Source organism: Nyctereutes procyonoides, unplaced genomic scaffold (genome assembly GCF_905146905.1).
Source record: "Nyctereutes procyonoides isolate TBG_1078 unplaced genomic scaffold, NYPRO_anot_genome, whole genome shotgun sequence".
In the NCBI taxonomy this organism is placed as follows: Eukaryota; Metazoa; Chordata; class Mammalia; order Carnivora; family Canidae; genus Nyctereutes; species Nyctereutes procyonoides.
Genome location: NW_026575024.1, coordinates 33,664,523 through 33,684,251, shown reverse-complemented (window position 1 = coordinate 33,684,251; position 19,729 = coordinate 33,664,523). Strand labels below are relative to the sequence as shown.

The window sequence follows — 19,729 nt, the reverse complement described above, 5'->3', positions numbered from 1 at the left end:
TTTTTTTTCCTTCTTTGTTTCACCTTGCACCTACCTTTGAAAGGCAGGGCCTCTAGGGAACAAAGACCTCACAGGATAAACAGCTCATATTGAGCCCAGCACCTGGCAAGAGTCAGGACATCTCCACTCAAGCACAGACACCTGAGAATACGTGCAGCAGACCCCTCCCCCAGAACTGCTGGAAGAACAAGGGAAAAGCAAGTTTACTGAATAAGCAGCACTGGAAAGCTCCAGGACTGAGGGAAAAGAGTATATAGAACTAGAGGGTCCTTTTTTTTTTTTCTTTTTCCATTATAACTCTTTATATCACACTAAAATTTTTCAATATTTTTTTATTTTCGCACATTGACTACAATATTTTACCAGCTCTTCTTTTTTAAGTTTTTTCCTTTTTGACTTAAATATTTTATAATTATGTGTCTTAGATATATTTTTCACTTCTGGATTCCCTTCAACGTTTTCAATTTAATTTTTGTAGATATACAAGATACGGGTTTTTTTTTAATAAATTAATTTTTATTGTGTTCAATTTACCAACATACAGAATAACACCCAGTGCTCATCCTGTCAAGTGTCCCCCTCCGTGCCCGTCACCCATTCACCCCCACCCCCCGCCCTCCTCCCCTTCCACCACCCTTAGTTCATTTCCCAGAGTTAGAAGTCTTTATGTTCTGTCTCCCTTTCTGATATCTCCCACACATTTCTTCTCCCTTCCCTTATATTCCCCTTCACTATTATTCATATTCCCCAAATGAATGAGAACATACACTGTTTGTCCTTCTCCGATTGACTTATTTCACTCAGCATAATACCCTCCAGTTCCATCCACGTTGAAGCAAATGGTGGGTATTTGTCGTTTCTAATGGCTGAGTAATATTCCATTGTATACATAAACCACATCTTCTTTATCCATTCATCTTTCGATGGGCACCGAGGCTCCTTCCACAGTTTGGCTATTGTGGACATGGCTGCTAGAAACATCGGGGTGCAGGTGTCCCGGCGTTTCATTGCATCTGAATCTTTGGGGTAAATCCCTAACAGTGCAATTGCTGGGTCGTAGGGCAGGTCTATTTTTAACTCTTTGAGGAACCTCCACACAGTTTTCCAGAGTGGCTGCACCAGTTCACATTCCCACCAACAGTGTAAGAGGGTTCCCTTTTCTCCGCATCCTCTCCAACATTTGTTGTTTCCTGCCTTGTTAATTTTTCCCATTCTCACTGGTGTGAGGTGGTATCTCATTGTGGTTTTGATTTGTATTTCCCTGATGGCAAGTGATGCAGAGCATTTTCTCATGTGCATGTTGGCCATGTCTATGTCTTCCTCTGTGAGATTTCTCTTCATGTCTTTTGCCCATTTCATGATTGGATTGTTTGTTTCTTTGGTGTTGAGTTTAATAAGTTCTTTATAGATTTTGGAAACTAGCCCTTTATCTGATATGTTATTTGCAAATATCTTCTCCCATTCTGTAGGTTGTCTTTGAGTTTTGTTGACTGTATCCTTTGCTGTGCAAAAGCTTCTTATCTTGATGAAGTCCCAATAGTTCATTTTTGCTTTTGTTTCTTTTGCTTTCGTGGATGTATCTTGCAAGAAGTTACTGTGGCCAAGTTCAAAAAGGGTGTTGCCTGTGTTCTCTTCTAGGATTTTGATGGAGTCTTGTCTCACATTTAAATCTTTCATCCATTTTGAGTTTATCTTTGTGTATGGTGCAAGAGAGTGGTCTAGTTTCATTCTTCTGCATGTGGATGACCAATTTTCCCAGCACCATTTATTGAAGAGACTGTCTTTCTTCCAGTGGATCGTCTTTCCTCCTTTGTCGAATATTAGTTGACCATAAAGTTCAGGGTCCATTTCTGGGTTCTCTATTCTGTTCCATTGGTCTATGTGTCTGTTTTTGTGCCAGTACCACACTGTCTTGATGACCACAGCTTTGTAGTACAACCTGAAATCTGGCATTGTGATGCCCCCAGATATGGTTTTCCTTTTTAAAATTCCCCTGGCTATTCGGGGTCTTTTCTGATTCCACACAAATCTTAAAATAATTTGTTCTAAGTCTCTGAAGAAAGTCCATGGTATTTTGATAGGGATTGCATTGAACGTGTAAATTGCCCTGGGTAACATTGACATTTTCACAATATTAATGCTGCCAATCCATGAGCATGGAATATTTTTCCATCTCTTTGTGTCTTCCTCAATTTCTTTCAGAAGTGTTCTATAGTTTTTAGGGTATAGATCCTTTACCTCTTTGGTTAGGTTTATTCCTAGGTATCTTATGCTTTTGGGTGCAATTGTAAATGGGATTGACTCCTTAATTTCTCTTTCTTCAGTCTCATTGTTAGTGTATAGGAATGCCATTGATTTCTGGGCATTGATTTTGTATCCTGCCACGCTACCAAATTGCTGTATGAGTTCTAGCAATCTTGGGGTGGAGGCTTTTGGGTTTTCTATGTAGAGTATCATGTCATCGGCGAAGAGGGAGAGTTTGACTTCTTCTTTGCCAATTTGAATGCCTTTAATGTCTTTTTGTTGTCTGATTGCTGAGGCTAGGACTTCCAATACTATGTTGAATAGCAGTGGTGAGAGTGGACATCCCTGTCTGGTTCCTGATCTTAGGGGAAAGGCTCCCAGTGCTTCCCCATTGAGAATGATATTTGCTGTGGGCTTTTCGTACATGGCTTTTAAGATGTTGAGGAATGTTCCCTACACTGTGAAGAGTTTTGATCAGGAATGGATGCTGTATTTTGTCAAATGCTTTCTCTGCATCTAATGAGAGGATCATATGGTTCTTGGTTTTTCTCTTGCTGATATGATGAATCACATTGATTGTTTTATGAGTGTTGAACCAGTCTTGCGTCCCGGGGATAAATCCTACTTGGTCATGGTGAATAATTTTCTTAATGTGTTGTTGGATCCTATTGGCTAGTATCTTGTTGAGAATTTTTGCATCCATGTTCATCAGGGATATTGGTCTGTAATTCTCCTTTTTGGTGGGATCTTTGTCTGGTTTTGGAATTAAGGTGATGCTGGCCTCATAGAATGAATTTGGAAGTACTCCATCTCTTTCTATCTTTCCAAACAGCTTTAGTAGAATAGGTATGATTTCTTCTTTAAACGTTTGATAGAATTCCCCTGGGAAGCCATCTGGCCCTGGACTCTTGTGTCTTGGGAGGTTTTTGATGACTGCTTCAATTTCCTCCCTGGTTATTGGCCTGTTCAGGTTTTCTATTTCTTCCTGCTCCAGTTTTGGTAGTTTGTGGCTTTCCAGGAATGCGTCCATTTCTTCTAGATTGCCTAATTTATTGGCGTAGAGCTGTTCATAATATGTTTTTAAAATCGTTTGTATTTCCTTGGTGTTGGTAGTGATCTCTCCTTTCTCATTCATGATTTTATTAATTTGAGTCTTCTCTCTCTTCTTTTTAATAAGGTTGGCTAATGGTTTATCTATCTTATTAATTCTTTCAAAGAACCAACTCCTGGTTCTATTGATCTGTTCCACAGTTCTTCTGGTCTCAATTTCGTTGAGTTCTGCTCGAATTTTAATTAACTCTCTTCTTCTGCTGGGCGTCGGGTCGATTTGCTGCTTCTTCTCTAGCTCCTTTATGTGTAAGGTTAGCTTTTGTATTTGAGTTCTTTCCAGTTTTTGAATGGATGCTTGTATTGCGATGTATTTCCCCCTCAGGACTGCTTTTGCTGCATCCCAAAGATTTTGAACAGTTGTATCTTCATTCTCATTAGTTTCCATGAATCTTTTTAATTCTTCCTTAATTTCCTGGTTGACCCTTTTATCTTTTAGCAGGATGGTCCTTAACCTCCACGTGTTTGAGGTCCTTCCAAACTTCTTCTTGTGATTGAGTTCTAATTTCAAGGCGTTATGGTCTGAGTATATGCAGGGGACGATCCCAATCTTTTGGTATCGGTTCAGACCCGATTTGTGACCCAGTATGTGGTCTATTCTGGAAAAAGTTCCATGTGCACTTGAGAAGAATGTGTATTCAGTTGAGTTTGGATGTAAAGTTCTGTAGATATCTGTGAAATCTATCTGGTCCAGTGTATCATTTAAAGCTCTCGTTTCTTTGGAGATGTTGTGTTTAGAAGACCTATCAAGGGTAGAAAGAGCTAGATTGAAGTCACCAAGTATAAGTGTATTATTATCTAAGTATTTCTTCACTTTGGTTAATAATTCGTTTAAGTATTTGGCAGCTCCCACATTCGGGGCATATATATTGAGGATTGTTAAGTCCTCTTGTTGGATAGATCCTTTAAGTATGATATAGTGTCCCTCTTCGTCTCTCACTACTGTCTTCAGAGTGAATTTTAGTTTATCTGATATAAGGATGGCTACCCCTGCTTTCTTTTGAGAACCATTTGAATGGTAAATGGTTCTCCAACCTTTTATTTTCAGGTTGTAGGTGTCCTTCTGTCTAAAATGAGTCTCTTGTAGACAGCAAATAGATGGGTCCTGCTTTTTTATCCAGTCTGAAACCCTGCGCCTTTTGATGGGGTCATTAAGCCCATTCACGTTCAGAGTTACTATTGATAGATATGAGTTTAGTGTCATCATGATATCTATTTAGTCCTTGTTTTTGTGGATTGTTCCACTGAACTTCTTCTTAAAGGGGAATTTTAAGAGTCCCCCTTAAAATTTCTTGCAGAGCTGGTTTGGAGGTCACATATTCTTTCAGTTCCTGCCTGTCTTGGAAGCTTTTTATCTCTCCTTCCATTTTGAATGAGAGCCTTGCTGGATAAAGTATTCTTGGTTGCATGTTCTTCTCATTTAGGACCCTGAATATATCCTGCCAGCCCTTTCTGGCCTGCCACGTCTCTGTGGAGAGGTCTGCTGTTACCCTAATATTCCTCCCCATGAAAGTCAGGGACTTCTTGTCTCTTGCTGCTTTAAGGATCTTCTCTTTATCTTTGGAATTTGCAAGCTTCACTATTAGATGTCGAGGTGTTGAACGGTTTTTATTGATTTTAGGGGGGGATCTCTCTATTTCCTGGATCTGAATGCCTGTTTCCCTTCCCAGATTGGGAAAGTTTTCAGCTAGGATTTGTTCAAATACATATTCTGGCCCTCTGTCCCTTTCGGCGCCCTCAGGAACCCCAATTAAACGTAGGTTTTTCTTCCTTAGGCTGTCATTTAATTCCCTTAATCTGTCTTCATGGTCCCTTAATTGATTGTCTCTTTTTTCCTCAGTTTCCCTCTTTGCCATTAACTTGTCTTCTATGTCACTCACTTGTTCTTCCACCTCGTTAACCCTCGTCGTTAGGACTTCTAGTTTGGATTGCATCTCATTCAGTTGATTTTTAATTTCTGCCTGATTGGATCTAAATTCTGCAGTCATGAAGTCTCGTGAGTCCTTAATGCTTTTTTCTAGAGCCACCAGTAGCTGTATAATAGTACTTCTGAATTGGCTTTCTGACATTGAATTGTAATCCAGATTTGTAACTCTGTGGGAGAGAGGGCTGTTTCTGATTCTTTCTTTTGAGGTGAGGTTTTCCTTCTAGTCATTTTGCTCAGTGCGGAGTGGCCAAAAACAAGTTGTATTGGGAAAAGGAGAGAAAGAGAGAGAAGGAAAGAAAAGAGAAAAAGAAAAAAGAAAAAGAAAAGAAAAAGGAAAGAAGAGAAGAAAAAGGGAAAGAAAAAGAAAGAAAGGTGAAAAAAAAGGGGGTGGGGAAGCAATCAGAAATCAAAAAGAAAAGAAAAAAGAAAAAAAAACAAACAAACAAAAAACACGGGGGAGTATTTTCTGAATCTGTAGACTTTAAGTCCCTTGACTTCCCCTGGAACTGGTCCGTCTAGCTGGTCTTCTGGGGGAGGGGCCTGCTGTGCTGATTTTCAGGTGTTAGCACTTGGGGGAGCTGCTCTGCCCCTGCCTGCTGCAGGGCTCAGCGGGGGTTGTTTACCCTGTGGGGCCCCAGGAGGAACAGCCGCAGTTGCTATGGCAACTCTGGAAGCCTGGATTCAGCCCCCGCAGGAACTACGGGGCTCGGGGCTCTCGGTTCTCCGTCCGCAGGGCCTGGAGGCTCCGGGGCGGGGCCGCTGATCTGCTCAGCTCGGGGCAGGAGCGTCCTCGCTGTCCTGGGCCCTCCCGGCCTCTGCCTGTCCCGGGGGAGGCCGGATCCTGGGCTGTGTCCCGGCGCCCTGTGCCCCGGGGCCTGCGCTGTGGGATTCGCGCTCCCGCCCCGCAGCCCCCTCCGCGGAGCCGCCGCCCGAGCCCCTCCGAGCTGCTCCGGTCCCCGCCGTGCGCGCTGCAGCCCTTAGGGAGCTCGGCGCACTCTCCGGGGGCGCAGGTGTCTGTTAGTGTCCCCGGGAGCCCGAGGGCATCCCCGCCCTCCTGGGTCCTGCTCCAACTCCCTGCGAGCCCCTTTCCGCCCGCCCGGGAAGGTTGGTGCAGCTCCTGCTCCTCCGGGACGGGGCTCTCCTGTCCTGGGGACACTCGCCCCGGCCTCAGCCCGGCTCCTCGCGGGGCCCCCCACCCCTTGGGCCTTTTGTTCCTTTATTTCTTTTTCCCCGTCTTCCTACCTTGATAGAAGCGCGAACTCTTCTCCCTGTAGCATTCCAGCTGGTCTCTCTTTACATCTCAGGCCGAATTCGTAGATTTTCAGGATGATTTGAAGGTTATCTAGGTAATTTGGTGGGGACAGGCGATTTGGGGACCCTGCTCTTCCGCCATCTTGCCCCTCCCAAGATACGGGTTTTTGTTTTTTGTTTTTTTCTGTCTCGTTTTGTTTTGCAATGGTGGAAATTAGTACTTTCTAACACATGACCAAAATATACCCAGAACCAAGGGAACACCAAGTTGGTTCATTCTGTGAGATTATATTCTCTCTTCCTTCCCATTCTGCCCTCCTCTTTTATCTTGTTTATGTTTTTGTGGTCGATGTTGGGTCTTTATATAAGTATTACTGGTTTATATAAATTTGGGATTGAGCATCTTTTAACATATAGAACAAAATACACTCAGAACCAAGAGGATCACCCTATATGTCCCCTCAGGGGGACCACATTCTCTCTCCACTACCACTTCCTTACCACCACCATTCCCCCTACCACCTTTTTTCCTTTCCTTTTTTTTCTTTGTTTTTTTGTTTTAGTTTTTAAATTTTTACTACTTTGTTTTAAAATTTGTTTTTCACTTTAGTGGTCCTTTTATTTTATTTTGTTCTGTTCTTCATTTTCTTTTACTTTCTGGTCTCTTACCTCTTTTGTATTTTACTTAGGCTGTGCTTGATTTTTTTTTTTTTTTTTGACTCAGCCTGCTCATACAGCCACTCTGCACTGGACAAAATGACTAGAAGGAAGAATTCACCACAAATGAAATAACTGGAAACCATACTTTCTGCCACAGAGTTACAGGATTTGGATTTCAATATGATGTCAGAAATTCAATTCAGAAGTACAATTATAAAGTTAATGATTCTGGGGGAAAAAAAGCATAAAGGACTCTACTGCAGAATTGAGATCTAATCAGGCCAAAATTAAAAATAGTTTAACTGAGATGCAATCCAAACTAGATGCTCTAACTGCTAGGATTAATGAGGTGGAAGAGAGAGTGAGTGATATAGAAGACAAGTTGATAGAAAGGAAGGAAGCTGAGGAAAGAAGAGAAAAAACAATTAAGAGCCCATGAGGAAAGGCTTGGGAAATAAATGATAGCTTGAGAAGAAATAATATATGTCTAATTGGGATTCCAGAAGAGGTTGAAAGAGAGGGAGGACCACAAAGTATATTTAAACAAATCACAGCTGAGAACTTCCCGAATCTGGGGAAGGAAACAGGCATTGAGATCCAAGAGATAGAGAGGACCCCTCCAAAATCAATAAAAACCATTCAGTACCTTGACATTTAATAGTGAAACTTGCAAATTTCAAAGCTAAAGAGAAAATTCTTAAAGCAGCAAGAGACAAAAGATTCTTGACTTATATGGGGAGAAATATCAGATTAACAGCAGACCCCTCCACAGAGACCTGGCAGGCAAGAAAAGGCTGGCTATATTCAGGTTACTAAATGAGAAGAACATGCACTCAAGAATACTTTATCCAGTAAGGCTGTCACTGTGAATAGAAGGAGAGATAAAGAGCTTCCAACATAGGCAGAAACTGAAAGAATATGTGACCACCAAACCAGCTCTGCAAGAAATATTAAGGGTCACCCTGTAAAAGAAAAAGGGAGCCCAAAGAAACAATCCATGAAAACAGGGACTATACAGGTAATACAATGACACTAAATTCATATCTTTCAGTAGTTACACTGAATGTGAATGGACTAAATGATCCCATCAAAAGAGGCAGGGTATCGGACTAGATAAAAAAGCAAGATCCATCTATATGTTGTCTACAAAAGAGTCATTTTAGACCTAAAGACACCTCCAGCCTAAAAATGAAATGGTAGACAGACAGACTATTAACTGATGGAGCCACCCAGGTGCCCCAGACCTGTTTCTCTTTACCATTCAAATGGTCCTCAAGAGAAAACTGGGGTAGCAATCCTCCTATCAACTAAATTAGAGTTCATATTAAAGGCTGAAATAAGAGATGAAGAGGGACACTATAGCATACTTAAAGGGTCTATCCAACAAGAAGACCTAACAGTCATGAATATTTATGCCCCTCATGTGGGAGCCGCCAAGTATATCCATCTATTTATAACCAAAGTAAAGAGATACTTAGATGATAATACGCTAATAGTAGGAGACTTCAACATGGCACTCTGAGCAAACGACAGATTTTTAAAGCAGAACATCACCAAAGAAACAAGGGCTTTGAATGATACACTGGACCAAATAGATTTCACAGAACATTCCATCCGAATGCAACTGAATACACATTCTTCTCAAGTGCACATGGAACTTTCTCCAGAATAGACCACATACTGGGTCCCAAATTAGGTCTCAACCAGTACCAAAAGATTGGGATTGTCCCTTGCATATATTCAGACCACAATGCTTTGAAACGAGAACTCAATCACAAGAAAAAATTTGATTCTAGACTGTTAAAGTGATTAAGTGATATACAATATTATTCCTTTATAAGAAGTTGGGAGGATAACTTTATTTAACAAAATGATAATAATTTCAAAGCAGTAATCATAATTTTTTTGGTAATACATTTTCATAAAGTACCAAACACATATCTCTGGTTCCTTTTCTACACTGTAGAAAAGGATTCCTTTTCCAACTGTAATATGTATTAAAAGAAGCACACAACAGCTAGAATTTTTGCCTTCAGGGAGGTCTGCAGATGTGCATTTCAGTGTTCTGTGTCACCCTGGCCATTAACTGAGGGCTGGCTGAGAGGAGAGCCCAGGCATGCAGTTACGTGAAGCTTGGTCCTGGTGTCTCTGGAAGTTCTTCCCTCTATGAATCTTTATGGAGTTTAACTTATACAGTGGCTAGAAGGAACACAATGTTTTCCATAGAGAAGTGATTTTCTGATGAAGTTACTGTTTCCCATAAACCTGATTATGATGTTTCCTACTTTTTCCTAATTTTAAAAGATGGGAAGTCAAAACGAGGCTGTTAGTTTAGATTTTTATTTGTTTTCTTGACTGAGCCTCATGATGACTGAAATACTTTACTAAATGTTATTTTTCACATGTAAACAAAGGGCTCAGTTTTCAAGTATATATTTTGCATTTTAGACCAGTATGGGAAAGACCAGTAAGTGAGTAGTCTATATATGCAATCATTTTGGCAGTGTTGTTGTCCGCCATCAGTGACTGTGCTGTGGAAGATGGGAGACTTGCAAAGCTCTAGGCAAGCAGAAAAGCAGTGGAAAACATTGGCAGTGATATTATGTCTCTATGATCTGTCTCCATTTCAGTTGGTATATATAGTCACTGTCTAAATTTTGGTACTTGGGTAGATTATTTTTCTGTGTGTTGTTCACTACTCTCTAGCATAGAGCTTCCCCCAAAGGAGGGTCTCTAATATAGGAGGTATAGATTTAATTCTGTGAAAGATGGTAAATCTGCTTGCTTTCCTCATTCAGTTGCTAGTCAGTACCACTGGTACAGATGAAACCAGAAAATAAAACCCTGGAAGGAAAGAGGAGGAGGATAGCACCATTCTCCTATAGACTCGGTGGGGTTTTTTTGTAATTTTATTTAAATTCAGTGTACCAACAAATAATAGAACACCCAGTGTAGACTCTGTTTTTATTATTTTTAATTTTTATTATTTTTTGAAGATTTTATTTATTTGAGAGAGTGAGTGAGCACAGCAGGGGGAGGGGCAGAGGGAAAAGGAGAAGAAGCAGGCTCCCCACTGAGCAGGGTGTCCAATGCAGGACTCAATCCCAGGACCCCAGGATTGTGACCTGAGCCAAAGGCAGACTGACTATTAACTGATGCAGCCACCCAGGCGCACCAGACCTGTTTTTAAAAAGTGCCATTCTTAGTGGCTCAGAAAGTGGCTCATCCCAAGGGAATGGTTCTCTAGACCAGAAAATAATTCTTGAAGTAAGAGAATCTGGGAGAATAAGAGCTTCTGAGCACTAAGGCTACTTGATGGAATTGTGTACTATTAGACATAAAACAGACCTTGAAGATAGGTTAGCCCAAATCCATCCTTTTGAGAGACTGTAAGTGAGAAAGCAACTAAGTAACTTGTCCAGGGTCACACAGCTAATAAGAGGCAAGGCTGAGGCTGTCCTTTAAGTGTTTTCTAGGCCCTCCATATCCAGCCCTCTAGCTGGCCCAGGTATATCACAGGTGGTACTTACTCCCTCCCAGGCTTCGTTGTAAATGCCAGGATTTCTTGTCACTGGTGAATGTTTCTTCTTTCCCTTCCCTAATTATGTCAAGACCAAAATTTAACCCTACAATTAGAATTAAGAAACGCAAAAGAAAACAGGTAACAAAAAATTATGTCCCACAAATAGCTAATAAGCATGGAACTGTCACATTAAAATGTAATTTTTCAACTTCAGGCTTTTCAGATGGAAATGTTTTCCTCTTTACTGTTCAAATCAATTTATTGGTTGGGAGCTTTTTCCTCCCCAGCCCACAGAGCTTCATGCATTCCATGGCCCTACCACATGGATGTCCACAATCCCGGCATTCAGGGCTTTCTCTCCATCCAGGAGCCCCCATGGTCCAATTTGTTGTAGCTCAGAGGAGCCAGGCAGCTGTTGCTGTCCATCTACCCTAGACTGTGCCTCGGGTCTTAAATGCTGCCTCCTTCACGTGGTCATTCTTAGTTCTTCCCAGACCTATAACAGGTTGTTCTAGCTGTAACTCTGAAATATCTGCAAAATGCTTTATTCATTTTTCTTATGGAATTCATGTTCCATATTGCTTCATAATTAAACTGCCATTTTTCCCCTTTTTCTGAACCTCTCCCCGCAGAGGTTAACCTGACATCTTGAACCTAATGAACCAAATTTTAAATAAGTAATAAATGAATATATAGATGATAATAATTCTGAACATAAAGGAGCATACTCATTTGATGTTTATGAAATTGAATCAGAAGTACTATAACTTCTTTAGAGTCTTTAAAATTTTATAGCACCATTAAAACACTAATGTATGAAGTAGTATTACTATTTTAAAAACTGGGCAATTATTCAAAGTAGGGGTAAAGCTGGGGAGTTAGCTAGGTACAAGGAGAAGTAGATTGCCCTTACAAACAGAGAGCTTCTTCCTCGTTGGATCTTTGTGTTGTGGGGTGCCATAGGGGAAGGTGTGAAGAATTGGCTATAGCTTATCCCGGGCCCAGCTAATTGTGCCAATTGACATGACCTGTAACTCCATCACCATGGCCCAGGTGGGGCATGGAACAGGGACTGGGATGAACCTGCTCCTAAGGAGCTTGTATAGTTTCTCAAGAGAGGGATGTTTATAGTTAAGTAGACAGTGATTCATGCTGCACTAAGGTCAGAATGAAGCCAAGACAATCACACTCTAAAATAGTGTTTGGTTCATATCATCATGACTTTTCTCACAACTTATTTCTGTAGAAATTTCTTATAGTACTCTTAAGAATTCTAGAGCCTGACATAGTCTTTTACTCAATCAGTGGTTAGCCACTGGTGAGAGGCAGCTGTATGCAGACTAATTTTGTTTGGCCAAAGGAGTGTTTTTTAAAAAGCCATTTTAGACTTGGCTCATAGTATCTATTTTCTTATACTTGATTGATTTATGTATTTTTAGTGGATTCTTTATAGATATTTGACTTTGTGTCCTGTTAGTCCTGTTATATAGTAATAATATTTTCCTGTATTGTTACATTTGAAAAATAGGAGATTCTTAATTGTACCCATGTCTTTTTTGAGGACTTTTGACCAACTGCTAATTATTTGTTTATGAATATCTGGTTATAGAACCAAGGCCTAAATTTGAGATACTTTGGTAATAAATGTCATAGCTAGTCACTGTAAAATTGCTTTTTTCCCTCCAGGTCCTGGTGGTAATATCAGAATGTTTCTATATACCACTTCCAAGGCGTTTATCTGAACACGCTGGTAAGTGTGATAAACCTCTGTGATAGAATATTTTTGGAATTCTCTGGTGTGCCCTTTTGTGCTCAAAGAGATACTAGATTCTTCTCCCTGATTTGCATCACCATTACCAAATTCTTTGAAATATGTTCTTTAGATCAGATATGAAGAAAAATTCTTTTTTTCTTCCCTGAAATTAGGGAATACTTCATTTTGGCAATTATTTTTTTTCCCTTTAAGTGTATGTCCTTCATTAATTAGTTGACACCTTTTCCTTCATCCAAACTGGAATGAAGGAGGGGAATGCCTATTCATTATAGAGTTTCAGCTAAGTACCAGTAACTATCCTAAGTCCTGTAAAAACAGTCTCCCCAGATCCTTGCACTGCACCACACGGTTTGTGGAACTCAATAGCCCTGGATTTGCATGTTTTTTTTTTTTTTAAAGATTTTATTTATTTGAGAGAGAGATAGAGGAAGTTGAGCAGGAAAAAGGGAGAAGGAGAAGCAGAACCCCTGCTAAGTAGGGAGCCCAATGTGGGACTTGATCCCAGGACCTTGGGATCATGACCCAAGCCGAAGGCCGACGCTTAACCCACTGAGCCACCCAGGTGCCCCGGATTTGCATGTTTTTATTCCTAGCTTTGAAACTTTGCATGAAGAAAGACTTCTTTGAGGCTTTAAAATGGTTGAATTTTATGTGGGAGTTTAACTAAATAAGCTGCTATTTCTTTTGAGTTCTTGAAGTTTTCCAGCTAGGAGACTTCCATAGATAAGTAGAAAATACATTATATTCCATAGAATTCTTAGAAGTCACAGAAACTCAGTTTAAAGTAATTTAGGGGGCAACAAAAGAGGAAAAAATTTTAACTCACATAACTGAAAGATCCAAGGATGTTCTGATTTCAAGCATAGCCCAAGGGATGTTAGGTTTCTCCTTCTATGTGGCTGATTCAGTGGCTGTTAACAGCCCGGACTCACATATTATCAGTTTAGCAATTCCTGTAGAAAGAGAGAAGGCTTTTCCTCTCTACTCTGGGCAAAAGCTCCTGGGAAATCCTGTGATTGGCTTGCTTAAGTCACATTTCTCACCAATCACCATGACCAATGATTGGGTCAGAGGGTTCTGGAAGGTACAAAATATAAAGCATGAGAGAACCTTCATCTTTCCTGCCCTGGTGCTCTACTAAAGCCAACAGGGTCAGTGAAATCTCCAGATGGAGCTAGGACACCACCAATCAGAGATCTGTGCTGTGTGATAACATAGCTTCAGATTGGAGAACACTGTCATGTGCCCCCATTTCATTTCATGGCTAAACACAATCAACTGCTGAATGATCAGTTTATTCAGAGGATGTTCCCTTCTTTTCCCTCCATAGAGCAGACTCAGAGGCCAGAGGATGCTCACAAAGCTGAGCAGCTGCAGGATGCAGAGGAGGAAAAAGAGGATTCAAATGAAGAAGAAAACAAGGACAGCCTTGTAGATGATGATGAAGAGAAAGAAGATCTTGGTGATGAGGAGGAAGCAGAGGAGGATGAAGAAGAGGACAGCTCTACTTCTCCTGTGGGTGAGGGGAGAAATGACACCCAGGGCCAAGGGCCCCTGAGAGAAGTCCAGCAGGCGGGCGAACTTGAGCCTGAAGAACAGGTGCCTGTGTGGCCCAGCTCAATCCACGCGGAAGTAGCCCAAGACACATTGAGGCAGCGCAAAAATCAGCATGCCGATAAGGGACCATAGGTCTAATGACAGTATTTCAGAGAATTCAGACCAAAGGAATAGGTCAGCCTCCCTCTGGTCTGCAGTGTAAATCAAATCCTTATTTTTTCCTGAATGAGCAAGCTTCTCTTAAAAAAAAAAAAAAAAACGATCTCTAGTCATGTAGTCTCTGGCATTAAGCCTCATGTATATTAATGAGAGTCTTTCAGGCATGACAATCAGGAAACAGAAAAACAGATAAACATGATGTTAGGATCTGTTGGGGGATTTGGCATGGGCACAAATTCATTGGCTTGGGGCTAGAGAGTTTTGACCAGAGAAAGCACCCTGCAGGCGCCATAAAAAGAAAGCAAAGCAACACGACCATGCTCACGATGCATGGGAGGTCTTGCAGAAGTCTTGTGTTAAGCATTTGTTTTTGTCAAACTGTAAGAAACACAGCCACCACGGTACAGAGACACTCTTTTAGAGCTAGAAATTGAGAGGGCCCTGGGTATTATGGTAGAAAAGAGCTTGGATGTCATTCCAACTCTCTAAATCTCCTTTGTTATGATTTATTTCTTACTTTTAGTATTTCCAACTTTCCCACCACGGGCCTGCAGGCCCCACACTCTTCACAATACTTCCTCAGTAAGAGGCCTCAGACAGCAGCCGCTTGACATCAGTGGCGTTCATTCTGACTTAAGGGTTTACATAATCCAGAACCAAAGCCCATGAAGCCGTGACTGCCAAGCATCTTGAATGAAATGTTGTAACCTTTGGAGATTCAAAAGGAAGTAGGGATTTTACAGGAGAGATTTTTGTTGTTGTTTGCCAAAATGTAGTAATTTTTTTTTGAAAGGTTCCTGTAGCAATATTCTTTTTGAAGCCAGAAGTGCCGTAAGTGTTGCCAGTATAAGGTTGTCTTGTGAAGAGAACTTGAATACTTTGTTGTTTTGCTTCCATCTCAAGGGGTTCCCTGGCTCTTGAGCCACTTTAATATTAACTGCAAAACCATTTCTAGTTTTGTTTCAGTGATGTGCTTTTGGTGAAAGAATTAATGAAAGTGAATATCTAGAAATGAAAGATTTGGTTTCGTTTCCTCCTTCCTTAATCTTGTGAAGAATTTTATCCCTGTAAATCTCTCAATACTCAATCTACTAAAAGCACCCTGGGGGCTCAATTTCTTTTAAACAATCCATCCATCTACTTCTGCCTTACCTGATTTATGTCTTAGAATAAATTCATAAAATTAGATTCCAAGCTTATGAAAGATGTCTAAAGTTGATCCCACACCCCTTGGGTCCAGACAGAAAAACAAGTAATCCAGGTTTATGAAATTCGAAAAGTTTCTGTCGTCTTTATAAAGAAATATGCAGTATACTCCTGTCTGACTGTTTAGGTAACCCTTACCTCGTATTAACTTTGAACACAGGCTCCCTGGAGGAGGGGGAGGTGCTGAAATTCTCTACCCTCAAGTGGTTGAACGGGCCTGTTGCAAGCCCCACACAAAGGGAGTTATTATTCTGATAGAATCCAATGTTTAGAGATGGTTATTTTTCATCTTTCTAACTCAGTTACCTGACAGTCTCATCCCCTAGTACTGTGAGGTTCATGAAGAGTTGCCACTAGTTTTTCTCTTCAGACAGCAGCAGCACCTTGTCTTGGAGACCATCACAGAGCTGACAGACTGGGGAAACCTTGACTTTGGCTCATTTCCTGCCCCACCTGCTATGTCTCTAACACATCCTCAGCCCAAGCACCTAGTTCTGATGATGGCAGCTCCATCTCCCTGATACTGGGAAGCTTTTCTGGATCATTGCTGAGCAGGGCCTGCCCACCTGTCACTGGATTTCTGTTCTTTTACAATCAGCTGAAACAAAATTTTCAAAGATCATTAAGTTCAAGTTCAGAGGTATGGCATAAGAAAGGTTTCGTAGTTTGGCTTTTTGATCATACGTCCCCCTTTCCTACTCCTTATATTAAAACTTATTTTTTTTTTCTTTGTAAGTGGAGTATTTGAGCAGAAGGGAAGGAATGAAGAAATAAAATCCACTTTGGCTTTTTATAAATGTCAGGCCAATTTCCAATTGGACCCCGAATAATACCTAATTATACAACAAGAGAAATGTATGTTCTTTCTCAGCAACACTTAAAAAAAATTGGAGGAAGAGGAGAAAATAGTTTGGAGAAGAAGATCCATTAAAAGTTGAAGCCTCTGTTGCTATAGGAACTTTTTTTTTTTTTTTAAACATCCTGGCAAAAGATAGGGTTTTTACTAAATGGCCTGATAAGTACACATATAATTTAATTTCTTTCCGCTTAAGGCCTTAAGGTTTGTTTTCAATATTTACTGAATATAAAACTAAAGGAAAAAAAGTCAACCTAAAATAATTTAAAATTTGATTAATATTTCAATAGGCTTTTATGGATTTTTCCTGTTTCCATGTTTCATCCAGAAGTCAAATATGTGGAAACATGATTTTGATTTAAAAAATAAAAGATAATCATGCTTTCCTATGTTGCAATATTGGCTGTTTAATTACAGAACAGTATTTTAGGTAAATCAAAATTAGGAAAATTAAATAAAAGTGACTGTAGATTTTGGAGTGGGGGTGCAGTGCGTTATGTGTGAGTAGTTGGAGTGGGGTTTCTTTTGTCTGATGATAGGGAAAGTTTGAAACTTCTACCTAACTTCTTGTTAGTTTCTTTTATCATTCATTTCTTGCTAGATCTGTTAAACTACCCCAGCTTGCTTAGAGATCTCATTATTGAAGCTGTGGACAGCTAGTCCCACTTCTTTCTTTCCCTTTGAAGTGTAAACACTGAATGGGGTGATAGGCAGGGCTCATTGACTACACGGATCCCTGCACCTCAGGAGCGTGTGTGTACAGCCTGATATGGTGCATCTGAGCCCTGTTAGCTACAGGCCCCTTTCACTACAAAAAAGAAATCCAAAATAACGACTGTAATAAAAAGTAAACAAGCTTTAGCCAGGTTGCCTTTTGACAGTGGAGAAAGCCAAATTTTGACTTTTTTGTGGCCAAACCCTTTGTTGATAACTAACTATGGCATTGTTATAGGATTTGAGTATATATAAGCCTGCAGAGCCTGCATCCTGTGATACTTTTGGGGGGGAGATAATAAAAATGTCTTCTAAGGCGAGCACTTAGCCTTCATGACTTTTTATGACCAAGTCTTTAAGAATGGAGCCTGTATGCTGCTTTATAGGATGGCAAACGTTAAAGAGCCCCCCCCCCAAAAAAAGACACATAGAAACAAGAGTGTATACCTGAGATTTCAGTATAAAGTATTAAATTGGCATGAAGTGAGAGAAAGAAGGGAAAGACTGGTGCTTTTGCTAATGTGTATCAACTATCTCTGTCCATCTTGGTGTTGAAGTGTTATTTCTGCCAGTATTATAAACGTGTAACAGATTCATCCCGTCAAATACAACATTTTTGGAAAGTGTTTATGTAAATCTTTTGTGCCAACAGTAAAGTTCCCTCTTGTTCAGTATCTTTAGTCCTACATTTTGATCTTCAGAAGATCAGTTTGTCTTCAAAAACCAAATAATGAACCTTGAATGGGGCAGCTCTTTGAAGAGATGCGGTTGGAAGGCCTTTCGTGTTTCAGACCAGGACATGGCCTTCAGATAGCTTCTTCTCGGTCAAGTTTCATGTGAACTGTGCTACTGTATATATGTGATTCAGATAATTTTCCCATGTTTCCAATGCAGTTTAATTGTATTTGTTACTAAATAGCTTCTTTGTGCAAATGCAGTTTTTACACTAAAAAGACTGTTTATTTGTATTGTAATACATTATAAATTCATTATTTATATTCTTTGTAATAGTCTTAATTATTTAGTTCAGTGATATTTAATGACTTTTTTCTTCCTCCATATGTTATTTGCTTCCCCAGATAGCATCTGCAACATCTGGAATGGGGAATCAAGATATGAGTCTCAAGCAGTACATTGCTTGAATTACAAATCACCTTATCACAAAATTGTATATAATCTTTGATCATATGTTTTATTTTATTGTGAACTTCATTTTGCATCCAAACGTAATGAGAGTGCTAAGTAAAATCAAAACTGTATTGCTTTCATAAAAGTATTTTCACAAAAGTCATTTGCCTAAGCAGTGAAAAATACTGCTTTGTTAAAAATAATTTTCATGTGCCCATCCTCCATCCGATCTGTTTGCTCGCCTCTTTCTTTCTTTTTTCCTTTCCTTTTTCCTTTCTTCCTTTCTTCCTTCCTTCCTTCCTTCCTTCCTTCCTTCCTTCCTTCCTTCCTTCCTTCCTTCCTTCCTTCCTTTCTTTTTCTTCTTGACTTGGTGAAACGGAAACCATGTGTCTTTTAGCTGCCCTGAAAAGTGCATCAAACCAACAACAAGTGCAAAGATCCAAGACTTCCTCTTTGTTTTAGGCATTGTGTTGCCTTTAGAAACTCATTTCACTCACTGCTCAGGTCCCTCTCGGCCCTGAGGTCTGGAGGTGGCCAGGGCTGGTGCAGATGGCAAAGGATGCTGCTAATCCTTCAAGACACTGTGGACTGACCTGGTCTCCTAGGGCATTCAGAAGACTTCCCATCACTGTAGCATTGAAAAAGAAGAGATGATGGGATCCTCTCAAACCCCCTAAGGGTCTGAACCGTGGATACTGGATTTTTCACTTTTAAAAGATAGTAGGAGGATGTGTAGTAATGAGAAAATGTTTAAACTTCCATATCACGAAGTCATTCCCTCAGATAAACTGTCTCAGAAGGCTCATTTGTCTATATGGAGAAGAACATCCATTACGCTATGTCTCAGCCTATGTGAACTTGGTCGTACATCCTTGGTGGGAGCAAACCCTGCAACTTTTGAAGTAAAAAACACTGAATTGCAAAATGTAATCCCCTGCTTTGCCCCAATCTTGAAGACTCTGGAACATCTTCCAAAGTAATAGGAATTTTTTCTTAGAACATGTGAATTTCTCAAGATTGATAACTGTATTAGATAGTCTAGGCTGTGAGGCTGTGTTAGTGGAATCCTAAATCTCAGAGGCTTTTTTTTTTTTTTTCTCTCAGAGGCTTTAAGAAGAAGAATTTTATGTCTGTTTCACTTAGGTCAGGTCAGCCATCTCAGATAATAGTAGCTCTCTTCATGCAGGTTTTTCTGGGACCCCAAGTCAGGACAGGCTTGTGGTCTGACCTGTGGCTTTTAAGGTGACTATGGTTATTTTCATCCCACCAGTCTGAAGGGAAAAGGATATGAAAGAGTGTGTCTGGGGGATTTTAAAGCCAGGCTGCTAAGAGGCACACACTACTTCTTTACTCGTTCCTATGAGAGCACTTAGTCACAGGGTCACACCTAACCAAAAAAGAAAGGTAGGATATGTCATCTTGCCATGTGCTTAAGAACAAAGGGAAATTAGAGGGCTGGCCTTTCTGCCCCAGGGACTTTATTCTACCTACCTGTGCCACCTGAGTGTTTCACAAAGAGTTAGTCATGTGAACATGCAGGTGGCAGGAGAGGAAAGAATGCATATGGCCCAGCACTGCTTATTTTCCTTCTGGACTTTGCTATATTTGGTCTTCAAGATACCC

The 19,729-nt window shown here is 40.4% G+C and overlaps 1 protein-coding gene across 2 annotated transcripts in view; it reads left to right on the top strand.

Annotated features, from left to right (window-relative positions):
* TMX4 (thioredoxin related transmembrane protein 4) overlaps window positions 1-17,976 on the top strand; it is a 57,046-nt gene extending 39,070 nt beyond the window's left edge. For both annotated transcript variants that reach the window (XM_055302697.1, XM_055302687.1), the window contains 2 exons: window positions 12,399-12,462; window positions 13,817-17,976. In XM_055302697.1, coding sequence (XP_055158672.1) covers window positions 12,399-12,462; window positions 13,817-14,175 — 423 coding nt within the window. In that variant the 3' untranslated portion in view covers window positions 14,176-17,976. The remainder of the gene's footprint in view (window positions 1-12,398; window positions 12,463-13,816) is intronic.
* The last annotated feature ends 1,753 nt before the right edge of the window (window positions 17,977-19,729 follow it).